Genomic DNA, 23307 nt, shown 5'->3' with positions numbered 1-23307 from the left:
CAGCTTTGCAAGTACCTGTACTCAGGTGAAGGTTATAACTAAGCTCAGTTGTAGTCAGGTTCCCAGCAGCACTGATTTTCTTAACCATATGTTAACAATTACAACTGTTTCTGTCACATGGCAGTTTTCCACTGGCATCAGCAATATTCTTAAGTATTGAGAAAGAAGAAGCTTTATTATAATACTACAAAAACTGTAACTGTCAGTGTAAACATATTACTACAGTCCTTCTCCCATTCTTGAAACAAAGGCATCCCAATGCTTCTTGAAAAAATGATCCCCAACAACCAAGCATATTCTTCCTAGTCAAGAACACAACAAAATTTTAGGTTTATTAAAATAAATCTGTAAACTTAAGTCTCTATTCTAAATCACCACATATGTTGGTGTTATGTTGGGGAAACTAATGTGCCTCAAAATCTACAGATACGAAGAGACTGTTACTAGGTTCACTTATAAATATCTTTTACACTACTACTTCACTGCAAGATGTTCTGGATGTGCGCAAATGTAACAGTTTAATTATTTACTGAGAGATGGTATATTAAAAGGTAAAGCCTTAGGGCTAAACAGACAAGATTTTATTGCTCATTTGCAAAGGATAAGAGAGTTTTAGATAAATGAGAGGGAATTAAATAAAAGCATTTGTGTAAAGTGAAAATGTCAAACTGAAAACAAAAAGTGAATCTACTATCACAGCGCTCGTTCCACAAGAGCTGTACAGCAATTCGTTAACACAGTGAGCACCACATCACATACCAAGTCAACATATTTCCAGTCAAGTAACAAAAAAATGCCACTGGAGTCAACGCGTTTCTTTATGCAGAACTGACAAATGTGTTGATTGCCAACAAATTGATACTGTTTGAATATGATGGATATGGTAGAAACAATCAACAGATGATCAGGATTTGTGAAACTTCAAAAATTACTAACTATAGCTAACACAGCAAATTCATTCAGATAAAGTAAACTAGAAGCTCTGCAATTACTAGTAAATTCAACTGCTTCACAACCCAAGTTCAATCTTTAGATTTTACTGTCTGGATGGCATACATATGTATGCGCACATCATCATTAAAGCCAACAAATTTAGAGTGAAGACACTGGAAAACCTACGTAGTGTTCTTCTATGGAGTAATTCTTCAGATTCTCAGAGCCCAAAGGTAAGGCGTTTGTTCACTATTTTCCTCCTAAAATTATGGACAGTTCTGCAACTTACATGTTTAATTAATTTTAGTGGAAATACTTAGGCAAGAGACACTGTTTTGAAGCATAATTCTTATCAGAGGAAAAAGATCAATCTCCAAATTACTCATCACTTTCTGTTCCGCTGTCTTCTGAGGAGTCAACCAATTCTTCAGTTACTGCCTCAGTGCAATACAGTTTTTTAGTACCTAGAAGTAATTAACAAAGTGTAACATTTATAAAGCAAGAAAAAACAAGAGCTTCAGAAAAAATATGTAGTAGTAAAAAAAACAAACCCAAAATAAAAAAAAGCATATTTTAGACTACAAACAAGACCAAAACACTAAAAATCACTTCAAACTGCTTTTTGTCTGTGCTGTTCTGACAGAAAAATACCCTGCTGCCTACAGTTTGCTATTAGACATCATTTCATCTGTTTTCAGAGAATTTGAGCACACCAGCAAGCGTCACATATCTGAAATAAACGAGTATTTCAGACAAAGGCTATGCAAAAATGAGGATGCCACTCATTTTATGCATTCCTTACCAACTGGAAAAGGGCCTTTATCTTCAACATCTTCCCAGTGTTCAAAATCAAAAGACACATGAGGATTCTGTTGACAAAAACATTGTTTGAAATATCTGCACTGATGCACAATGAATATGTTCAGAACACTGAATAATTCTCAAGCTTCCACTTCACCTTGCTCTTCAGTAATTTGCACCACGCTCCTTTCTTCTCTTTCATGAGAACGATAATAGCTTCTTTATCTTTAATCAGACATGTAGACTTTTCTGCTAGTATATATTGATGCAGCTCCATGTCAGCCAAATAAAGTTTGTCTCCTGAACAAGCACTACATTATAAAAAAGTTTTAAAAAAATAGATGCAGCTGACAGTCAAATATTTATTATACTTAAATTTCTTGAACTTACCTGAAAACCACCTTCTCTTTAGAGAACTCGCACTTAGAGTCAGCTACGCTTGCTATTTTTACCTTCACTGTAACAGTCTCTTCATTTTGAAACCACTTTATTTCCGGATAAAAGCTAAAATAAAGAAAGTTTAATTGTATTTTTTCCAAAATAGAAAACAACCGAGTTCTAGACAAGCTGTCTCACATATAGCCAGAATTCTTCCATTAGGTTATAAACAGCCAGCTGAGTTTCAGCATCCATAGGTGTACTCAACCATAAAATAAGGAGGTGATCTGTGGCAGCCAACACTGCTTCACTAAAGGCAAATCGTGTTTGAGAAATCTGGTGGCCTTCTACAAAAGGGGTTACGGTATGGTGGATAAAGGAGGAGCAACTGATATCATCTACCTGGACTTGTGTGAAGCGTGTGACACTCTCCCACGCAACATCCTTGCCTCCAAATTGGAGACGCATGGATTTGATGGACAGACCACTCAGTGGATGAGGAACTGGCTGGATGGCCATACTCAAAGAGCTGCAGTCAACAGCTTGATGTCCAAGTGGAGAGCAGAGACAAGTGCCGTTCCTCAAGAGCTGGTATTGGGACTGGTGCTGTTAAACATCTTTGTTGGAGACATGGACAGTGGGACTAAGTGCACCCTCAGCAAGTTTGCCAATGACATTAAGCCGTGTAGTGGTCAACACACTGGAGGGAACAGATGCCATCCAGAGGGACCTGGACAGGCTTGAGAGGTGGGCCCGTGCAAACCTCATGAAGTTCCACAAGGTCAAATGCAAGGTCCTGCACGTGGGTTGGCGTAATCCCAAGCACAAATCCAGGCTGGGTGGAGAATGGATGGAGAGCAGTCCTGAGGAGAAGGATCCGGGGCTGTTAGTGGATGAGAAGCTCAACATGAGCCAGCAATGTGCACTTGCAGCCCAGAAAGCCAACCGCATCCTGGGCTGCATCCCCAGCAGTGTGGCCAGCAGGGTGAGGCGGGGGGGATTCTGCCCCTCTACTCTGCTTTCCTGAGACACCCCGGCAGTGCTGTGTCCAGCTCTGGGGCCCTCAACAACAAAAGGACATGGACCTGTTGGAGTGGGGCCAGAGGAGGGCCACAAAGATGAACAGAGGGCTGGTGCCCCTCTGCTGTGAGGACAGGCTGAGAGAGTTGGACTTGTTCAGCCTGGAGAAGAGAAGGCTCAGGGGAGACCTTATTGCAGACTTTCAGTACCTACAGGGGGCCTGCAGGAAAGCTGGGGAGGGACTCTTGATCAGGGAGGGGACCAATGGGACAAGGGGGAATGGTTTTAAACCGAAAGAGGGTAGATTTAGATCAGATATTAGAAAGAAATTCTTGACTGTGAAGGTGGTGAGCCCCTGGCCCAGGCTGCCCAGAGAAGCTGTGGCTGTCCCATCCCTGGAGGTGTTCAAGGCCAGGTTGGATGAGGCTTTGGGCAACCTGGTCTAATGGGAGGTGCCCTTGCCCATGGCAGGGGGGTGGAACTAGGTGATCTTTAAGGTCCCTTTCAACCCAAACCATTCTGTGATTCTATGACAATAATTTGACACTGAATAACAGTGTCAAGAAAACACATAATAGGACATCAGCCAAGCTTGCTACAAAACCACTCCAATCTCAGTCTCTGGAGGAGCACACCTACTAGTTCAAGAGGGGAAACACACCACATTAACTCTGATAACCAAAGGAATCAAAATGCCTCATTTAAGGATGCTATCACAGTCCAATCTTGAAATAACAAAGGAAAAGGCAACAGTAGCAAGAGCAACCCCTGCAAGACAAAGTAAACTTTTCAACTGACCACAGACACAAATACACATTTCACATCAAGGTTTTCAGCTGCTTAGTCTGCAGCTGTTATGCCTCAAACTTCGCCCCAAAAGCTGAAAGGTTTTAACCCATGAAAGAAATCCTATTAGCAGACTGCAATATCCGTTCATTTAGGTTACTTCCCTTATCACACCTCAGCCATATCCAAACCCTCCTTACTTAACTGCTAAGCTACGCCTCAAGGTGTATGACATAATGGAGATGATCTTAAACTGTGCTAGCCAAGCTGCAGGAAGATACGTGTGGATTCAATCACCCTACCAAGAACTTTTCCAAAAGGCTAATACGCAAAATACTTCTGGTACTTGCACAAGAAATTGTTAGTCATCCATAACTAGCATTAATAGGTAGAAGAGTAAGCCACCAAAGGGAAGCACTGCCTAGTCCCAAAGTGTGTAAGAAACTTAAAAAACTTCTTAGGATCCACTATCTACTGACTTTCCCCACAAACCACACCTAAGATAACCACACCTCAGCATACTCAATCAAAACCAAACCTAGCATTCATTTGTACTGCAAGCTTCTCAAATTATTTATCAGCAGAAATTGTCCTATCCACAAAGGAATACAGCTAATGGATCAACTTTCAACCAAACAAAAAGAAAAAAAGAGAGAGAAAAAAGAAAGAAGAGAAAATAGGCCATAGTTCTGTATTGCAGACATTCTCAAAATAAAATCAGACTTTTTTTTTTCTTTTTAAGAACAGAATCGTATTAAGGGGAGAGACACAAAACTGATTCATCTCATGAAATACCAATACGCAGGGACAGAAGGGTAGGAGTTACAATGCAGACATCAAATAAGACAGTCTGACTAAAATATAATCCTGTCAAGTGAAAGTCAGAGCTTATACCCATGGACTGAGCTCAAAAAGTGTTTGTTTTCATTCATTTCTCAGTAATAAGGTGTCTAATCAAAGATTACATAATTTCAACAGATAAAGTTAGCTTTCATGAGCAATTTAAATTACTTAAGGATTCACAAGATGATGTGTGTATATGTTTATGTATCTAACAGCAACAGTAATCTCTCAAGCTCAACACTGATGTAACAGACTAATTCTGCCTGTATGATACGAATTTACTCACAAAACAGATAGCCTTAGCAAGAATGATTGTCATGGAATCATAGAATTCACAGTTCACACACAATTCACGCAGTTCACACTAAAAAGCAAGCATGGGAACAAATGACTGAATTTTTGTACCATTTATGCTGAGGCAGGGTAGAGTCTTCTGCTTCCCTACTTTGAGCTACACCACCTGAAAATAAGAAATCCAGAAAGATATTTTATACTTCTCTGTACTACAGAAAACAGATACTTCCAGAATACCCTGGTACCATCATAAAAATAACTTGGTAGCAATCAAATTACTACTGCAAGAATGTATTTGGCATTCATATTGGGTACTTCTTATTTGGGAGATTTCATAAAGTTATTATTTCAACTGAAAACTTTAACTAAAAAGAGTATTATAGTTGGTAAAATAAGATTTAAAAACCAACCAAAAATACAGTTTTCCAGGTCAGGTAAAAGGTTTTTCCAGTTTCAAGACATTATTTATTTGAAAACTGAAACATGTCATTTTAGAAATTGTCTAAGACTTTCAGGGATGAAACAACTAATATTGATGTTACTATCACAGCTTGAAACATGGCATTACAGTCACTCTACTACACCAGGGAAAAAAGCCTTCCACGATAAGCACTCCTGGATCTGTCTGCTGCAACTTTAGTCATTCAGGTTTCACCACTCCAAACTCACATGCCAATTGCTGCCAGATCACGTCATTCAGGTTTCACCACTCCAAACTCACATGCCAATTGCTGCCAGATCACCTTCTGTCCCCCTTTCTAAGGCTGACAAAGCCATGTGCATTTAAGCCTCTACTGACTGAATACCACATCCTTGAGCATTAGATTAGAAAGAAAAAAAAAAGGCGGCATTTACTATCACCGTGAATCTCCCAGAGAGCAATGCTGTTATTCACCTTGTATTTCAACAGATTTCAGCTTCCTTAAACCTTATGGCCTTAGCCAGCAAAATGCTCGTCCTCTCTGCAGGAGCAATTTCCTGCTCACACATTCCATTCACACCCAAATAATTCTACAATTCTGGGTCTCTCAAGGACAGGGTATTTCCCAAACAGTAGTACAGCTATATTAATATGGCTTACTATCACAGCATCTTAGGCTACTAACTATAAGGTATTTGTGGCTTACCGTAAACGTTAGCTATATGATCCTATTCTCCATACTCAGAGAAGTCTACATTTGGTAAAATTACTTTGACATTTAAGCACTTAACTTTAAAGTTTTCAAATGTTTGGAAATTATGAAAAAGCTTACCAGATGAATTATTCCCCAAAGTAATTTTAGAAGAATTACAGTTTTCAGTAGTATTTTCTTGTATTGACATATTCTGTGGATTGGACACATTCTCTGGACCAGTTGTATCCTCCTTTATGACTCTGAACAGAGAAAAAAACATTTTTAAAAGAAAGGATTTAAATATGTTTAATATTTAAAGAATTCCTAATCATAGTTGGAAATCCTTTTGAAGTTAAGTTTTTCACTCTAATATATACACAAAATACAATAAAATGCACTTCTAGCAAACTGTAAATCTCACCACAGAGTTGCTGAACTTCAGTAATTCAGTAAGACACATTTATACAGAAATCCAAGTTAGAACATTTAAAATTCTGATGGTACCAGCACTTCCTTTGAATCATAAAAATCTATCGGCCTTCCTATGTGTGACAGACCTAGATAGGAAAATTATTTCCTTTCACGTAGAATTCCAGTAGATTTGGGGGCTTCATTCTGACTTGGAAAAAGTAAAAAGTTTCGGAACACTCAAAGTTCTTCACTTATAAGCAAGAGACTGGCTTTCCAGCTGTACAGCTAGGGGCTTCACCACCTGGACTCAAGATTCAGGAAACGCTGCAGAGTCCATCTACTCGAGAGCTCAGAGATAGGCACCACGACCCTCTGCTCTGCAACAGCCTTGGAAGTCTCTGTTAAAACACTACTGAGAAGAACACAGCGCTACATAATTCTTGAAACACTGAGTCATCTGTCCAAATTAGAAGTACTTTATTCCACTGCCTCCAAACACCTAGTGGTATAAGAGGACTAAAACCACTCCAGTAAGCCATCACCCAATGCTACAGTCTGCATAAATAAATACTAACTTTTAAAAAAAAACATATTGAAGATTTAGTATTAAACACCTGTGCATTCACCTTTATTCAGAACTGATACATCTTACCTTAATTACTTTGGAGGTAAATTAGTAAGATTAAAGTAATTTCAATCTTAAATGCAAGATACCTTTAACCACTTCCACATTAAAAAAAAAAAAAATGCTTATCAGCTTTTCTGAACAATTCCAACCAAACAATTCTTCGAGGCTAGGTAAAATACAGCACAGCAAATTCAACTTACAGGATTTTTTAGAAACTATTTCTGAGTTATGTCCTTGAAGTAACCAAACACTTTTTAAAAAAAAGTCAAGTCTCCTATGATTTACTACATAGCTTTGGAAAGCCAAAGTCTGAGAGAATCTAATCTTACCATAAAGCAATCAAAGTTCTACAGAAATGTTTAATTATTCACACAACCACACAGAAACACTAGAAACAGCCACCAAGCAAGGAGGTGCCTCACAAGCTGAAGAAGGACTTGAAAGGGAAAGGGCTGAAAACTGGGCAAATAGACTAGGAGGTTCAGCAAAAACTTTGTACGTGAAGTCTGTAATGAAGCACCCAAAATCAACAAAACCAACATGTAACTGCATATTCTGCAACAAGAAGATATCCTGCAAAAAAGAAATCCTCTTTTCAACCTAGGCCTAGTACCTCTCCAACTGTGGAAACATTTGCAATGAAGGACAGCCCGTGTTTCTCAAACACCATTTATCAGGAGTGACTGAAGTATCTGCCAAGTCTTCGTGGGACGATATCCAAAGATTGTGTAAAGAGACTGAAGCATTTAGTGCTTTGACTGTGCATGTACTGAACAGTCAGGACGGTAATAAATTAGAGCGCTGCCTATGCATTAGAGGTGGGCTGTGACCTCCTCCGTTGTCATCAAACAAGACTTGGAGCGAAGACCCAGAGACTGAGCGGCTTTATTCATAACTGATGGGTTATGCCAAAGCAAGGATACCACTTATATCCATAGACTTGCTCTCTGTAGCAAGGATATAATTGAAGTGGGTGGCTGAGGCAAAAGAACAGAAAACCTACCCACTACACCGAGCGCTGCTTGATGCGCTAATGGGAGATAGTTTGAGCTGCTGATGTCAGGCAGTTCTGCAACATAGGCAGCAATTCGCCAAGTAGTTCAGAGAAAAACAACTGTTCTCAAAATAGCATGTAAAGTATCCTTTATCTTTGTGTTGTTTTATGAAATTTTTACTGGGCAGAAGCATTCTTCGATGCAATTATCATGACCAGAGAAAAACAGGATGATGTAAGTATCATGGGTACTTAAGTAATGAGCCATACTCCCAGCCATGAAGGACAACAGGTAAGAGACTACCACATCACACAAAAATCCTAGACAAAACCCAGAGTAATACAGAACACTTGTTGAACCAGCACAGATTAAGGGGAAGCAAAGTGATCTGCCACCTACTAACAAGTGTAAGTTTCTTTTATAAAATCTAAATCCGCAATGAAGATTCTGAACCCTGCATAACCAACATGTAGCTACGCATATTCTGAAACAGGGAGAAGACATTCCTGCAAAACATACAAATGAAGTTATTCGGTCAACTTCACCTTACGGGAGCTCTTTGAGTCCCCTTCATTTAACTAGTACCTTGCTAAAAAAGACTGCAGTCAGTTTAAACGTTTCAACAGTAGTATCAGGTTTAGTGAATCTAGAAGAAGTAATCCAGGCAGTCGCATTACAGATATTTGAGATGGAACTGGAATCAGGGGCATGGTTTAGAAGTGGGCCTGGTAGAGTTTGATAATGGTTGGACTTGATGATCTTTATGGCTGGAAAAGACCTTTATGATTCTATGATTCTATGTTGCACACAGCACCACAATAAGAGTTATCTGGTCTCTGGTATCATGTGCTCTGGTGACCATAAGGAGGTTACCAACCTACCTGTTCAGTAACAGCATGAAAGAAGAAACAAATTTAAAAAGATTGAGCTTGAGGTAGCAGAAACCTCAGAGCCCAAGAGTCCTCTGTAAAGAATAAAACCTGAAAAAAAGCATTTCAAGTATCAACAGTGCAAACATTGTTCTCAAATACTGATTTTTAAGGCTGAACTAAATATGGGAAAAAACAAATCTTTTGGTTAAGATTAAACTCCAGTACATTTCTACATAGAAATGCAGGAACCTGAATCTAAGACAGAAATGGACTATTGGAGGGGTCAGGCTTCCTCAGCTTGTTGACTGGCTCAGTCACAGAAACGACAGCCTTAATTAAACTTGCCCTACCCTGACACAGCACATACAGTGCCCATGATGGTATTCCAGGGACTTTTTTTGTTTATGAAACAATATTTACTCTCTGAAAGAAAATCTTTGAGATTTCTCTCTTCCTTGTAAATATTAAAAAAAACTCGGTTGGTCAGAGAAAAGCATTTAATTATATTTTCAATGATGGCTCTCCAAACTGAAGAATAAGTGGCTAAAGAAACTCCTGAACAAGGTGCCACAAAGATCCCAGAACAAAAAAAGCTACAGATCTCTTTCTTGCTCATAAGCATTTTAAATCAAGGGTCCTAGGATCTGGGACAGACCACAGTGAGATGTGACCTTCTACCATGTACAGTATTCACTCAGTTCTAAAAGTTCACAAGACAAGGAAAAAAACCCACAAACTGTATAGTGCTGATACTGCAAAAACCATCATGTAGCCATACTCATTTAAAGGATTACAGTGACACATTTAAAGTAACTGTTTAAATTTTCCAGCTTGAACTCTGCAGCTGTACAAACAGCAGTAATATACTCTATTGCATTGACTGGTAAGCATTCAAAAAAAGCCACTGATCATAATAAAAGATAACAGAATTTCAATTAAGGCTGCATATTTTTTGTGAACTTGTCTACCTGCATCAAATACGAGTTTAACGTTTTCTAGAGTTGATATTTTTCTTTCCATGATGGTTATGTGGCTAAATAGTTAAAGGAAAGCAGACATATCACAAACCTATCTCTGTGTTTAAATAAAAACCACATTCAGTAAACATAAAAATACCAAGTTAAAAATAAACAACAGAATTTTTTCTTAGCAAAGTATATGCTGAAAAAAATTTGTAAACACTTACAAAGGCTCCAAGTTCTTTGCATGATCTAATACTTTCACATGCCCACACAACTTCTGAAGTTCTGTTATATGTTCTGGATTGTCAGTTCCCAGACCCGTAGACAAAATCTCAGATCGAACATTGTATTCATTGATCGACATCTTCAAATCTCTAAGTCTGGTAACCCGGACCTTGAATTACAAAACACGCTAAATGGAAACCGTAGTTCATAAAGCTCCCTCTCCAACTGTAAGCTGTTCTTTAAGCAAGACTTTAAACCCCAAAAAACCCTAAACAAAAACAAAAGCATAGAAGTCAGAGAAAGGTTGAGACATGCCATGTGGGAACGGAAGCTACTAAAGAGAAATACTTCCATATCTTTATTTTTCAGCTGACTGGTCAGATGGAAAAACACAGCATGATGCATTCCAAAGCACAGGAATAACTTACTGTATCTTTGGCAGGACCAAGCAGCCACAAGAGGCACATCATGACCCTGAGCTAGAGGGAGGCCCTTCTGATGAAATTGTCCAGACCATAAAAAAAAAAAAACAACAAACAAAACCCCTCAACTTGTGAGCTACTTTTGATCACAATTCCTCACAGAACTCCTTACTCGTAAAATGAAGTTATTTCTTAAGAAACATCATAAAAGTGAAAGACAGAGGGAAAGAGAAGAATGGGTGCTCTTCTTATAAAGCGGTTTAGATACAAATATTTTGTAATGCTACATTTCTATACCTACCATTGGGTCAACCCAAGCTGTATTTCCCAAGGTATATACTATTTTTGCTTCATGTAGTTTTCCTTTAATTTTGTGATGAATATAATGAGTTACCTAGGAAAAGCAAGTTTTCACTGCACTTGAGATGTATACCAACATAATTTTAAAGTTAATTATAATGAAACAATCTTCTGAGCTTAACAATGAAAAGGATATTCAATAAATAAAAAAAGTCTTGAGTAAACTAGTGAAATACTCCAATTTCACTGTAGGTTAAAACAGTGGTAGCCTTCAAGGAAGGAGCTTTCTTAATGGAAATAATAATCAAACACAGGTCAATTTACAGAGGCTACCCTTCCCCTGTTACTCCCCACAGATTTAAAAGCAGCAGTAACTTGTTCTGGAAGAAGCCATTTAAATCAGAGCAGAAAATCCCATAAATTTCACTGCATTATTTTGCAGAAACAAACAAGGAAACTGCATTCTTAAAATGTGGCCCAATAGCAGGTATTTACTGGTCATACTAATAAGCAATGAAATTTGATAGCCAAGTTCTTCAGATCGTAACTGTTTTCTTGCAGAAAAACTACACACAGAGAGAAATTAAAGAACGTAAAGGAAGTATTATGAAAAACCTGATAAATATTACCTTTGGATTCCATTCAATTTCATTATCAATGGGTTTCACTCTACAAACTACAAATTCCACAGCCTGAGGTGGCAGACACTGAAACCTTGCAGGTAAGTGAAGCAGCTGATGGCTCGGAACTTGACTTGTTCTGCCTTCATCTATATATTTAATTTTGACGTTAAAGAACAAGTTTTCCTCCTCTTTTGGGTAAATCTCTACCACCTGAACCCTTTATACAGTAAGAGAGGAAACACAATTATTATTCAGATGTTGTAAAAAGTTTTTTAATCTACTCTTGTTTAAAAATATTCTATTTTCATAGCAAAATATCTAATTATGTGTGCACGTGTGGGTAATCATTCTGTTTTCCGCTCAGTAACTTAAAGAGTGCGTGACAGCTTTTTAGAGAATGATTTGAATACCTGTGATTCTCTGCTAGTTGGGGGGGGTAGGTTGACTTTTTTTTTTTAACTGAACTGAAATTACTTTATATAGCGCACATCAACAATTTTAAAAAAACAGCAATGTTTTTACCTGTGGAAAAGTGTTTTCTCACATAATCCATAAAACGCTAGCTTCTCCACATTTTTAACAGAAGTTCTATTACTAGATTTCTTAAAATACTCATTAATTTCCTCAGCAAGAATTGTATATTCGTCCTTTTGTTTATCTACTATTCGACCAAAGTAGTTTGTTGCATTTACAATGTGGAGAGGTATTATCTGAAATCATAAAATACATTAGAAGAAAGGAGGACTGGATGATTTCTTAAATTAACAAAATGTAACTTTTCATGTTCAAGATAACCTACCTTTTTCCAGCCCAAAGAGATGACAGAGATGATGCTGCATACGCACATTTCAGAAGATTATGAGTTACTATTATATTATTCCTAAGATCCTGAATAATACTAGCTTCCCATAGACCAGTCAGCAGTGGACAGAAATTTATAGAGCAAGAACTCTTAGGTCTCAGTTGGTGGTATTCCACTCAAATGAACACCAGCGAACTATACTATTACCTGCCAAGCTACTAACCACTACGGCATTCCACACCATTCAAGATAAATTCTAAGTGCTCCCCAACCCTACAGTGTGTTTTAGAAGAAATGACTGCGAAAGCATCAGGCCTTCACTCTTTTTGCACTCTAATTACTTAAATGAAAAACTATGAATATACTACTATCAACACCAACACATAAAACACTGCGTGCATTCCATCCAAAGGGTCACGCTAGGCAGAAGCACTGAGATACAGCTGGGTGTATGAGGCCAGACAGGATAGTAAGAGAACTAGAAAGGTAATTTCCACTTAACAGAAGACCTAAAAAGAGCACAATGCAACCTGAGGTTCTTAAAGGAAGGAAACATTATACTGGGTTCCAAACAAAAAAGAGTGACAATTTATCAAAGTGGTAACTGATTTCTAAGACAGACATCCTTGCTCTGCAGTCAGCAGAAGCACATGAGCAAATGGAAGAGGCACAACTGCTGTCCTGGGGGCACCACAGATATGTGCAAGTTTCTGGAATGAGTGTCATGAAATCTGTCCCGGTCTCAGGCGCTAAAACTGGATACATGTAGGTTGTCAAAGGGTTTGAACCCATACCTACCAACAAAAGCTTATTTAATATGCCAAAGAATCCACCCAGTTCTCCTTATTTTCTGTTCTCACAACCTGACTTTCGGGAATGGGTAACACCAATTAACTGCATGTCTTGAAGACACCTGAATTACGCAAAAGGGAGGACAGGAAGAAGGGTGGAAGCAGCTCATCCAAATGGAAGGCATCCAGCACTTCTTAGACCCAAGTGCTAACTCTGAAAGGAAGCACCAATGTCTACACACTTGCTCTTACCAATAATCATCCCACAAGGAGACAAGAGAGACTGTACAATACTGCTATATGGAAAGACACTCCAGTATAGAAGGGACTGAAAAGTCCAGTGAAGGGAGATGGAGATACAAACTGTTACTGGGATGTGAAGAACCACCATAGCAAAGTCAACCCAGTAACCATGAAGGTTTCATGCCTGTGAAACTAAATGTCCAATTGGAATAGCACTCTCTATCAAAAGTGTTTTCAGAAAGCATTAACATCGTAGTAGGAAATAACTGTTCATCTAGAAGGTAAGGGAGGAGCCGTATCCCATCTTCTGTGGATACTGCAAACAGAAATACTAGTTTCGTAAGACACGGCCAGAATATGCTCATTTTTCAACAAATTTGCATGAACACGTCAGCTAAGAAAAAATCCGCACTTCCAACAAAACATGCATCATCTTCAACTTGTCTTTACTCCCAAAGATTAATTTGTGTTTCCTCTACAATAAATATAATTGACATTTACAGGAGTGTTTGTTAACCTTTGTTAGTTTTGGTATAGGGTCTCAATTTACAGAGGGAAGGAATAAACAGAACATAAGCTCTCTTCCCGTAAAATAGGAATCTTCAGTGCCTAAGAAAATCTGAGGTAAACTCAGAATCACCCACGAAACAATTTCAATTCAAGCTAAAGATTAAGGGAAAATCTGGCACACTTACTTATGCAAGGGAGAGACAAAAAACCCTAAAAAAATAGCAAATATCCAAAGGACATAGTCTACATACTACAGTAGTATTACAGTAATAAAAAAAAAAGTAATATGCTAAGAAGCTATTTAAGACCTGCCTTCTTGGTACCCAAAACCAAGGAAAATATTAACTTACCGTCACACATGCAGGTGTTTCTGTAACTTTATCTGGTATATTCTGGGGCACGTCTATTTGTAAATTAATTTGATGACGATCTGGACACACTGTTCTATTCCTATGTATTAAAACAACCCAAACACAACAGTTTAAAAAAAAACCCAACTTTGTTTTCAGTTGTAAACTATTTTGATGTGACTTAGAACAGCTTCAAACGCTAAAATTTCATCAGCTCTCAATATTCAATTTCTGTCTCAAATAGCACCAATGACTCTGGGGGTTAGACAGAAATGGCCAAAAACCTCTTGGTGGCAAAGTTTGTAAAACAAAACAAAAGACACCAGAAAACTTGTTTCAGAGTAAAACAAACACTAACACTGAATTTTTTGCTACTTTCAACAACAGTTACCTACACTAGAAGTCATACCCAAGAACACCTTAGCTTCCTCCTTCAGGCACTACTTACAATCCAGTTACACACAGCTCAGAGAAGTCACCATCTACTTACCTGCTCTGGAGGGACACAAGACAATAGGGGAGAGAGTAAAGCACAAACTTTGTGCAACTACGGTTATAATACTAATCAAAACAATGGCTTAAAGTTCCCTGAAGTACATCTAGGCAGGAGTTATAACAAATTATGCTACTATGTCAGATTATGTATGATTGGTCTCCACAAAAAAGTTAGTATTTTTGTTTTCATAAAAGTACCTAAGAGTGAAACAGATGCAACAGTCAACAGAAACAAAGAATAAGGAAACCCTCATGACCAAAAACTGGTTTGAATAAGAGTATCCAACAGGAAAATTGATCAAGCGAATAGAAGCACTCATCATTCAGGACCTTCCTGTGTCAGTATGGGTGTCAAGAAAACTTGGCATTTCCTCACTTGCAAATCCCAAATGTTTTAAGATAGGCACACAGTGGCCTTGAAAATTTCGTATCTTCTTCAGCTTCTAGCATCTTGACAGTAAAATCATGCAGTTCTGGTGGAATTTCAGCTTCTGCGTGCTGCAAATAGTGCAGGATCCCAAGTGCATGACACGCACTGTTTTCTGTTAGCAGAATGACTGACCTTGCCTTTGTACATTCCTGATCTACAGAAGAATCCTGAAAAAAAAAAATAATCTCTTTTTTAAAAGCTTTTATGTATCCACCACTTAATAATCAAATGCAGTAGTAATCCATTAAAGATTTGCTCAAACCTCTATCCCATTACAGAAGTTGTCAGACATGCTGTGTAGACGTTGACCAAATATTCTTGGAGAAGGAAGACCGAAATGTATCACGCAAGTTGCATCTGTAATTCCCAAAGACTGCATGCACTCATCTGTTAAAACTAAGCACATGTTTTATACACACATATATAAGGTAACTGTAATACTTCAAGCATGTGAAATATTACACCACGCTAGCAATGGCTGTTGCCTTCTCCCCATCGATTGACTTAATAAAAAGGTCTTCCCAATACACTTACATAAGGCATTACATTTCTTCAGTCAATACATTTCATAAGCATATGGCAGACACAGTATTTCACGTTAGTCTGTAATAATCTAGCACAATTCTGTATCTCACATCAGTACCATAGAATAAATAGAATTGCCTACAGCCAAGTACTTCACAAGAATAAGACAGAAAACACTTGAATTGCAGAGAAAACACTACAATAAGTCTTTGCAGTATCTAAATTATTTCAAACTGAAAATATCCTCTGTAGTAGGAGATAGTTGCGAAATACATGGAGATTCTATGAAAGTACTAGTACTAGTAGTTCTTTTAACTAACGCATCAAAAAACCTCTAATTAAAGTAAGATTAAAGTAAGGTTTTCCCTCACAGCAGTTAACCCTGGAATCCAGGAACAGCAACCAAAAAAAAAAAAAAAAGAGAAGAGACTAAGAGACTAGCTGTAGCACTAATAAGTAAAGTGATACCTAGAAAGTATTCATAGGGAACCAACCCTGCCAAAGTGATGAGATAAGCTAGTATTCAGTGTAGAACATGAGTCACCATGAAGACATAAACACAACTAGACAAAAAGAAAATACTCACCTAACACAACACGAGTGCCAGAACTATATTTTTTTGTCCACTGCTCTAAGATATACTTGAAATTAAACTCACTCTCTTTATGTATTTTCAAGGAAAATATGGAGTTGCTCCTTAGTGCCTGGATGACAAAGTAAAAACTTAAACATTCTTCCAATACAGCAATCACTGCTCTAATAAACAGAGTATCTTATTAGTATCAAGCATACCTTAGCTACTGTGAAGAGAGTTGAGGGAAAGAGTTAGTGAAATTTAGGTTGCTTATATGCAAAAAAATATGGAGATTAAGCTTATTAATTTCCTGTATAAAAAAAAACTAATAAAGCTCAGGTTCCTATAGATTAATACATTAAACAGATATTTAAGAAGGTACAAATTCCATTTGAAGCTTTTCCCACCATTAAGGTGTCCTCTCTATTTTAAGTGGATTCTGTCATCTAACAACATGCAGCCTCATCTTTCAGTCTCTCAGCAAAAGCACTAACAACCCCTCACTGACCTACCTATACTTAACTTGCACGAATGTAGCCTTCTCAAAAATGCTTTATGTATTTGTCAAGTTCAAGGTTCACAAATTAATCACTACAAAAGCCTGGGTTATTTGGTGAACTGGCATGTCTAACGAACTCAGTTAACACTTAAAATATTTTTGTAGATCTTTTAAGGTATTTGAAGTTAGTGTACACAAGAATTACTATAAACAGCTTCAATACTTCTATATAATCAAATACTGAGTGGTTGGTTTTTTAAGTGGGTTGGGTTTGATATGCTTAAGAAATTAACCCTCAAATATTAAAGGAAAACATGTTAGATTTGCTTCCGTTAACAATCATCAAACATTAAACATTCCAGATACACTAGTGTTTACGTAAAATGACTCCTTTAAATATCACAGGATCTATTCCAGCTTCTTGAAGGGAATACATGCCCATGTTTCAGGACTGACATGTCTCTTCCTATAACATCTGAACAATCCAGCCACACATCCTTTTGGTATCCCATCCTTGAGGCTATCACTAAAGGTTTTAATTCTCACATCCTCCTAGCTTGCCTCCTTTAGCAATATCATTCCCACCATCCACATCCCCCTACCCAGGCTTAACAGAACCGCTTCCCATCAATTGCTTCCCAGTCAAATCAGATTGCACTCCTCTTTCTTTGCACTGTTGGAGGACCAGCAAAGAGACATTGAAAATACAGAAGAGATTTCTCTACTGCTATGTATTTACATATATATTCCTTGCTCTAATATCTGAAGAAAGAACTATTGCAGGAAAACTCTTCAGTCTCCACCTCTGAAATGCTGGTGTAAAACGTGTAAAACTGAAGCATGCTCTATTACAGATAATTCTGAAGCAGTTTTATGCCAGTTTTTAAGAAAAAATGTATCAAGCATGCTACCTTCCCCCCATGCCCTATGACTTGATGCTTAACTAATTCAGGTAGACATTTCCAGGATGACAGAAAAATGTTTCTTTCAAATCAGAGAAACAGCCTTCTACAATTTCAACCACTCCAGAGTAGAAAGCAACAGAACAGAACTTCTTAACACTGTGGCTTAAGTTGTTTTCCCCCATACCACTCCTGGAAACAGTAAAAAATAAAATTAAAAGGACAGACAGAACCATTACCGGAAAAAAGACAGTTTGATTCAACTCAAAGTTCCAACCTGACAGAACATAGTAAAGAATTTCGTAACAAATGCATTCTATGCCAGACATTCCTGTCAGTTCGGCTTTCTTCTAGGTAGCATAAGAGCAGGGTTGGGGCTATTTTTAGCAGAAATAATTAACTTCCAAATTCACACTCCTTTACTCTCAAGAGCCAAGGTATTTTAATTTGTCATACCTTTAACACTTAAAAGAAGCTCTTATCTATGCAAATTTAAATACTTTCTTACCTTATGAACCATTTCTGCTTCATCTACTGAATTAGTGAATACCAGCACCTTCTGAAGATTATTGTGGGTAAAATCCAGTATTTTGAGTAACACGGCAGTTCTCTCATTGTTTGTGCAAGGTCGCACAACCTAGAATTAGATACGAAGCAGAGGACTGATAATTCATGTAACCTATACACATTTTACTGTATAATTCTTCCTTTATAGCAAGCACTAGACGTTGTTATATAATACCAAAGAGAATCCAGTAAATGGTATCTCTGGTAAGTGGTAGATGTTCTGGTAAGCATACAGAAGATACAACTCTCACAAAAGGCATGCATTTAGGACAGCTTCCAGAAGCATCATTAAAACCCAACACACAATCAAAATCCCACATTAAGATTTTTCATTCATTTAATTTTAGAGAATTTATCAATCCTTAAGTTTGGCATTTTCAAATACCACTAAAAAAGCATCATGCTCCCAAAAGCATACTGTACCACCTGAAATACTTGATAACTAAAGCATCAAAACACTGACATTTTCAGTCCTGCCAAACTATTAGACTTCTGGCAAAAAAGAGGTGTTTTTTCAGTTCTGTGTCATGCTCAGAATGCCTAATCTTAGAGACTTCCCAACAATTTCAATCCCTAAATTATTACAGTTTGAGACACAGAATAATTCAGATCATACAACATTTTGTATTATTCTCTTAAGGACTACATCACATTGACTGGAAATTAAATGAGAAGACACCTAACAACATGTAGCTACTCTCTTGAAATTTTAGGTCAAATTAAGTTCAGTATTGTGTGGCACCCAACAGTAAACCAAGTATTTTACCAGCTCTGTTTTGGGATAACTTAGCTTGTAGCTCTGCCACTCACAATTAACAACTGCAAAAACGCTAATAAAAATCTGGTCACAAACTATATCATTTATGAATACTTCACATAAAATTCAGAGTCATTTGCACTAACAATGAAATAGTTGAGGGATTATCTTCATCTCAGTCCTACAACACAAAATAAGACCTTCAGCTTCAGTGATCAACTTGCAGAGGTCTTCTAAGTCACCTCGGTTCATACACGGGAGCTGCACCTAACAGCCTGAGTTAGATTGTAGAACTACCCACTTAAACAATCAGCAGCCATTTATACTAAACTTCATCAGTATAAACAGCAAAACATCTTAGTAAAAAAATAGTGACATCATGCCCAAACTTTTACCTGTTGCACGTTTCCATAGATGGAAGCTTCTTCCATAGCTGTTATCACAATGTAAGGATCATTCATAAACTCCTTTATCAAGCGTGCTATATGTTTATTCCAACAAGTTCCAACAGCAATAATCTGACGCGGTGAATACTCCCACTCTTCAGTAATAATGGCTTTCTTATAACAATCTAATATAGTAAAAACCTATAAAGAAAATAAAGGGTTTTTGTAGCCTCTTACCCTATTCCAATGAGCGTGTAACAGCAATGAAAAGTACACTGTTTCAGCACACTTTTTTCCAGTCACAAAAACACCACCACAGTAAAACACAAATTTCACATCCCAAAACAAAGTGTTCAGTTTGTGCACTATTATCCTATTATTTGAACTACTTCTGAAGCAAGAAGAAAGCAACAGGACAGCATGAAAGGACAGCATGCACACACACAGAGGATCATAACACAGGATTCTGCCCAGAAGACGGAAATACCAGGAAAAGTGTATGTTGAAATCTGAAAAATACTACACCTAGGCAAAAGCAGATCCAAGAGGTCAGAGGCAGTCAGCAAAAACTAGGAGATTAGTAAAAAATAAGCCCAACCTGCCAATGCATTAATTTGCCAAAAAAAAAAAAAGGGGGGTGCCGTAAAATCATTTATTAAAAAAAAATAAAAATCACTAAGACAGAATGCATATATTCCTGATGACACCACCTTACGTAAATGACAAGCAGTCCAGCTGTGGAACAACGTGAGGACTTCTGGCAAAGCACTACCATACTGAGAAGTATTCTAGGGCTCTGGCACAATTCTAAGAGATCTCTCTCAACCTGGCACTAAATTTACCCATAGCAGCAATATTTTTAATGATGTAACCTTTCTGTAACATAACACTTTAGAAGAGCTGCAATCGTCCAAACATTATCAAATGATCACTTCCACCTGAAAGAGCACCTCCTCTTTTTTCTATTCAAGACTGATGTTTTTGAAAAGCTGAGAAGATCCCACAGAAATGGCAGATAGACGCAGTGTTTTACAAACTACCTTTTCACCATCTTCCTATGGTATACCTGCACTCGGTCTCAAGAAGTACAGGAGCACAACAGAAAGAACAGCCTGAGCCGAAAAGAATAATGTCGCGCTGGATAAGGATAACACTTTGTCTTATTTATGACTTCAGATTTGCTGCTACAAAGACACATTTAACAGCTTCGCATACAGCAAACTGGACAACATGTCTCCATAAAGAAGTTTCTCTAGCTTTTCACAGTTACAAACACGGCCCTTTAGTCTTATCAACAAATTTTAAACAGTTAGTAAGTTAGTGATTTAAAAATATCTGGCAGTGAAAACAGGTGTGTAAGCTGTTTTTTTGCATACTGATGATGTAATACGCTGTAGTACTAACAGAAAGCATCTGTCCTATGAAGCCTCAAAGCAGCAACAAAAAAAAAACCCTGAATTTTCTCAAACTTGAGTTCTAAGACATAATTTTAAAAGTGATACAATATACACATCCTTATCAACACGGAACTTAATGCTCTTCCTCTTCCAAGATTCTTTGAGTTGGAGTCACTTTCTCCTTTTGCCTGCACTGACATTAACACATTAATGCCCAAGGGAAGTTTTCATGATTGCTTCCAAGACTATTTGATCATTCACTTCTGCCTTTCATTCTGCAGAAAGTGAGGAACTTACCAAAAACGACATTTCTTGAACTGAAGCTGTTCAAACAGCAATGATAAGAGGGAAAAGGAAGTTCCTTCCAGACAGATGATGCAAGTCTTTAAAGTAGATTAAAGACCCCTTACACTGAAACTACTGCTACTATTGAAAAAAATGCAAGTCCTTGGGAAACCATCCACAGCAAAAGACGACAGCATAATGGAGCAGTAGCATAGAACAGGACAAGACAGAGCTCACAAAACAGACCTCTCAGATTAGAAAAAAAAAAAAAAAAGCAGCAGGGAAAGTCCGATTTAATAGATTACAGCTCCACTTCTCCAGTGTTTCATTCTGCCAGAAGTAGAGAGATGTGATTTTTTTTAATTCTGTTCTCTTCTCAACTCTCCTTCCGGGCTTCAGGAAGGTTGTTTTTTAACAGTAGGTGCCACTGTTTTCAAGACAGGTGCACAACTGGAATGGCATTTTACTGTATGAACGTATAAGCCACCTACCTGTTCAATAGCATCAGAGAACAGTACCTCAATCTCATCAAGAATAAGATGGCAAAGTCTACAAAACAATAAATTGTGATGTTCAAACAGTCTCAGGAGGCTATATGGTGTAGTCACAATTACTTCACCTACAAGGAGGAAGAAAAGACTGTTAACATTACCTTATGAATATTAATAAGAATATTAATAAGCCACAATACAACATGGTAGTTTTATTAAAAAGGCCACATTTGCATTTCAGATGCATCATCCTGAAGTTGGGGGCTAGCTTTGTTTTGTTTTGTTTTTTAAATAGAGAACACTGAACTCCATTTTCTGACTTCTGGCCAAGTCATTTTTAATTTGCTTGTATTTTTCTACCCCTGCATGTCTTCAAGACCTGAGTGGATAAAATTCCGAGTTTTTGAAAGAGTGAAAGGTCTGAACACTAACAAGTTTACAAAGCAGGATGCCATTTCATTTTCCAATAAGGTAATGGAAGTAGAGATAAGACCTTCTGAACCAGTTAGACAGAAGATAAATATTTAAATACGTGCAAGAGCAGCCTTTAGAAAAGTTCAGTTTCAAAAATGAAATAACGCACACATTGTAGCCATCTACACACATGTATGCGTGTGCACTATTATATCCATAAAAATGAAAATATACCAACAGCTCTACTAATAAAAGATCTGAATTCATCCACCAGGCTCTTAAACTTGAATGATGGACACAAGAATATAAACTGCTGAAACCAAAGAAGTTTTACACAGCCCTTCATAGATTTATCCGTATTTCTTGCTTCCTTGACAAAAACAGCCACTTTTAAAGATGCAGTTATCAATTAGGGCTTAACAAAAAGACCAAACAAGAGTAATAAAACTAAGTGTTTTAAGTAAATACGCTGAAGTAGCTCAAGTCTCCCAACAGGTCTTTTGCTACTTGTACTACTTGTCCTCTTCTCTATGGAGTATTCTCTCTATACAACTGAAGTTTTATGCAAAAATTACTTAGAATTTATTGCAACAAGAAAATTGGAAACCACCATTAAAAAAAAAATACTTCAAACTAACATTTAAGTTGGACATTTATGCAACTTTGTCTGCAGAGAACTACCACAACCTTTTCAATCCTTCACTTTTCCAATATTATTTTAATATTAAGAATAGAGAAGAGTTGTGTTAAGCGTATATAAGCAGCAAAGAGGCACGAGACGTGCCCTAAATATTTGCCCATTCTAAAAAATAAAATCCATGCACCTGAAATACTTACATATTTGTTAAAAATATTTTTTAAGAACATATACATATGCATTACTGTGGTGGGCTGAGTGTGGCCAACAACTAAGAGGCACACGGATGCTCACTCACTTCCGCCACCCCCAGTGGAACAGGGGAGAGGACAGGAACTGCCAGACTGAGAAAACTCATGGGTCAAGAAAAAGACAGTGTAATAAGTGAAGGCAGGAGGGGTGAAGCAGTGTAGAGGCAACACTGACAACATCCCAACAAGCAGATGCACAGCCACTCATCAGACCATCCCCAGCCCTCAAGTTTCTATTGCTGAGTGTGACATTATACAATACGGTATATCACTTTGGTCAGTTTGGGTCAGCTGACCAGGCTGTGTCACCTCCCAGCTTCTTGCCCACCCACTGCCTACTCAGTGGGTGGCAGATTGGGAAAAAGAATTGCTGATGCCATGCAAGTGATACCC

General features: G+C 37.7%; 1 protein-coding gene across 1 annotated transcript in view; it reads right to left on the bottom strand.

The window, feature by feature from the left end:
* Positions 1 to 1311: 1311 nt before the first annotated feature.
* TDRD12 (tudor domain containing 12) overlaps positions 1312 to 23307 on the bottom strand; it is a gene marked incomplete at both ends in the record, with an annotated part of 35965 nt that continues 13969 nt past the window's right edge. The window contains 17 exons of the mRNA XM_082489573.1: positions 1312 to 1397; positions 1736 to 1802; positions 1892 to 2045; positions 2125 to 2238; positions 5167 to 5221; positions 6309 to 6430; positions 10263 to 10432; positions 10987 to 11079; positions 11615 to 11825; positions 12131 to 12318; positions 14305 to 14404; positions 15176 to 15396; positions 15492 to 15625; positions 16341 to 16458; positions 18238 to 18366; positions 19449 to 19640; positions 21613 to 21740. Coding sequence (XP_082345699.1) covers positions 1312 to 1397; positions 1736 to 1802; positions 1892 to 2045; positions 2125 to 2238; positions 5167 to 5221; positions 6309 to 6430; positions 10263 to 10432; positions 10987 to 11079; positions 11615 to 11825; positions 12131 to 12318; positions 14305 to 14404; positions 15176 to 15396; positions 15492 to 15625; positions 16341 to 16458; positions 18238 to 18366; positions 19449 to 19640; positions 21613 to 21740 — 2282 coding nt within the window. The remainder of the gene's footprint in view (positions 1398 to 1735; positions 1803 to 1891; positions 2046 to 2124; positions 2239 to 5166; positions 5222 to 6308; positions 6431 to 10262; positions 10433 to 10986; positions 11080 to 11614; positions 11826 to 12130; positions 12319 to 14304; positions 14405 to 15175; positions 15397 to 15491; positions 15626 to 16340; positions 16459 to 18237; positions 18367 to 19448; positions 19641 to 21612; positions 21741 to 23307) is intronic.

This window comes from Vanellus vanellus (genome assembly GCF_965231255.1).
Source record: "Vanellus vanellus genome assembly, chromosome: 12".
Classification (NCBI taxonomy): Eukaryota; Metazoa; Chordata; class Aves; order Charadriiformes; family Charadriidae; genus Vanellus; species Vanellus vanellus.
This window is presented reverse-complemented; position numbering and strand designations above follow the sequence as displayed.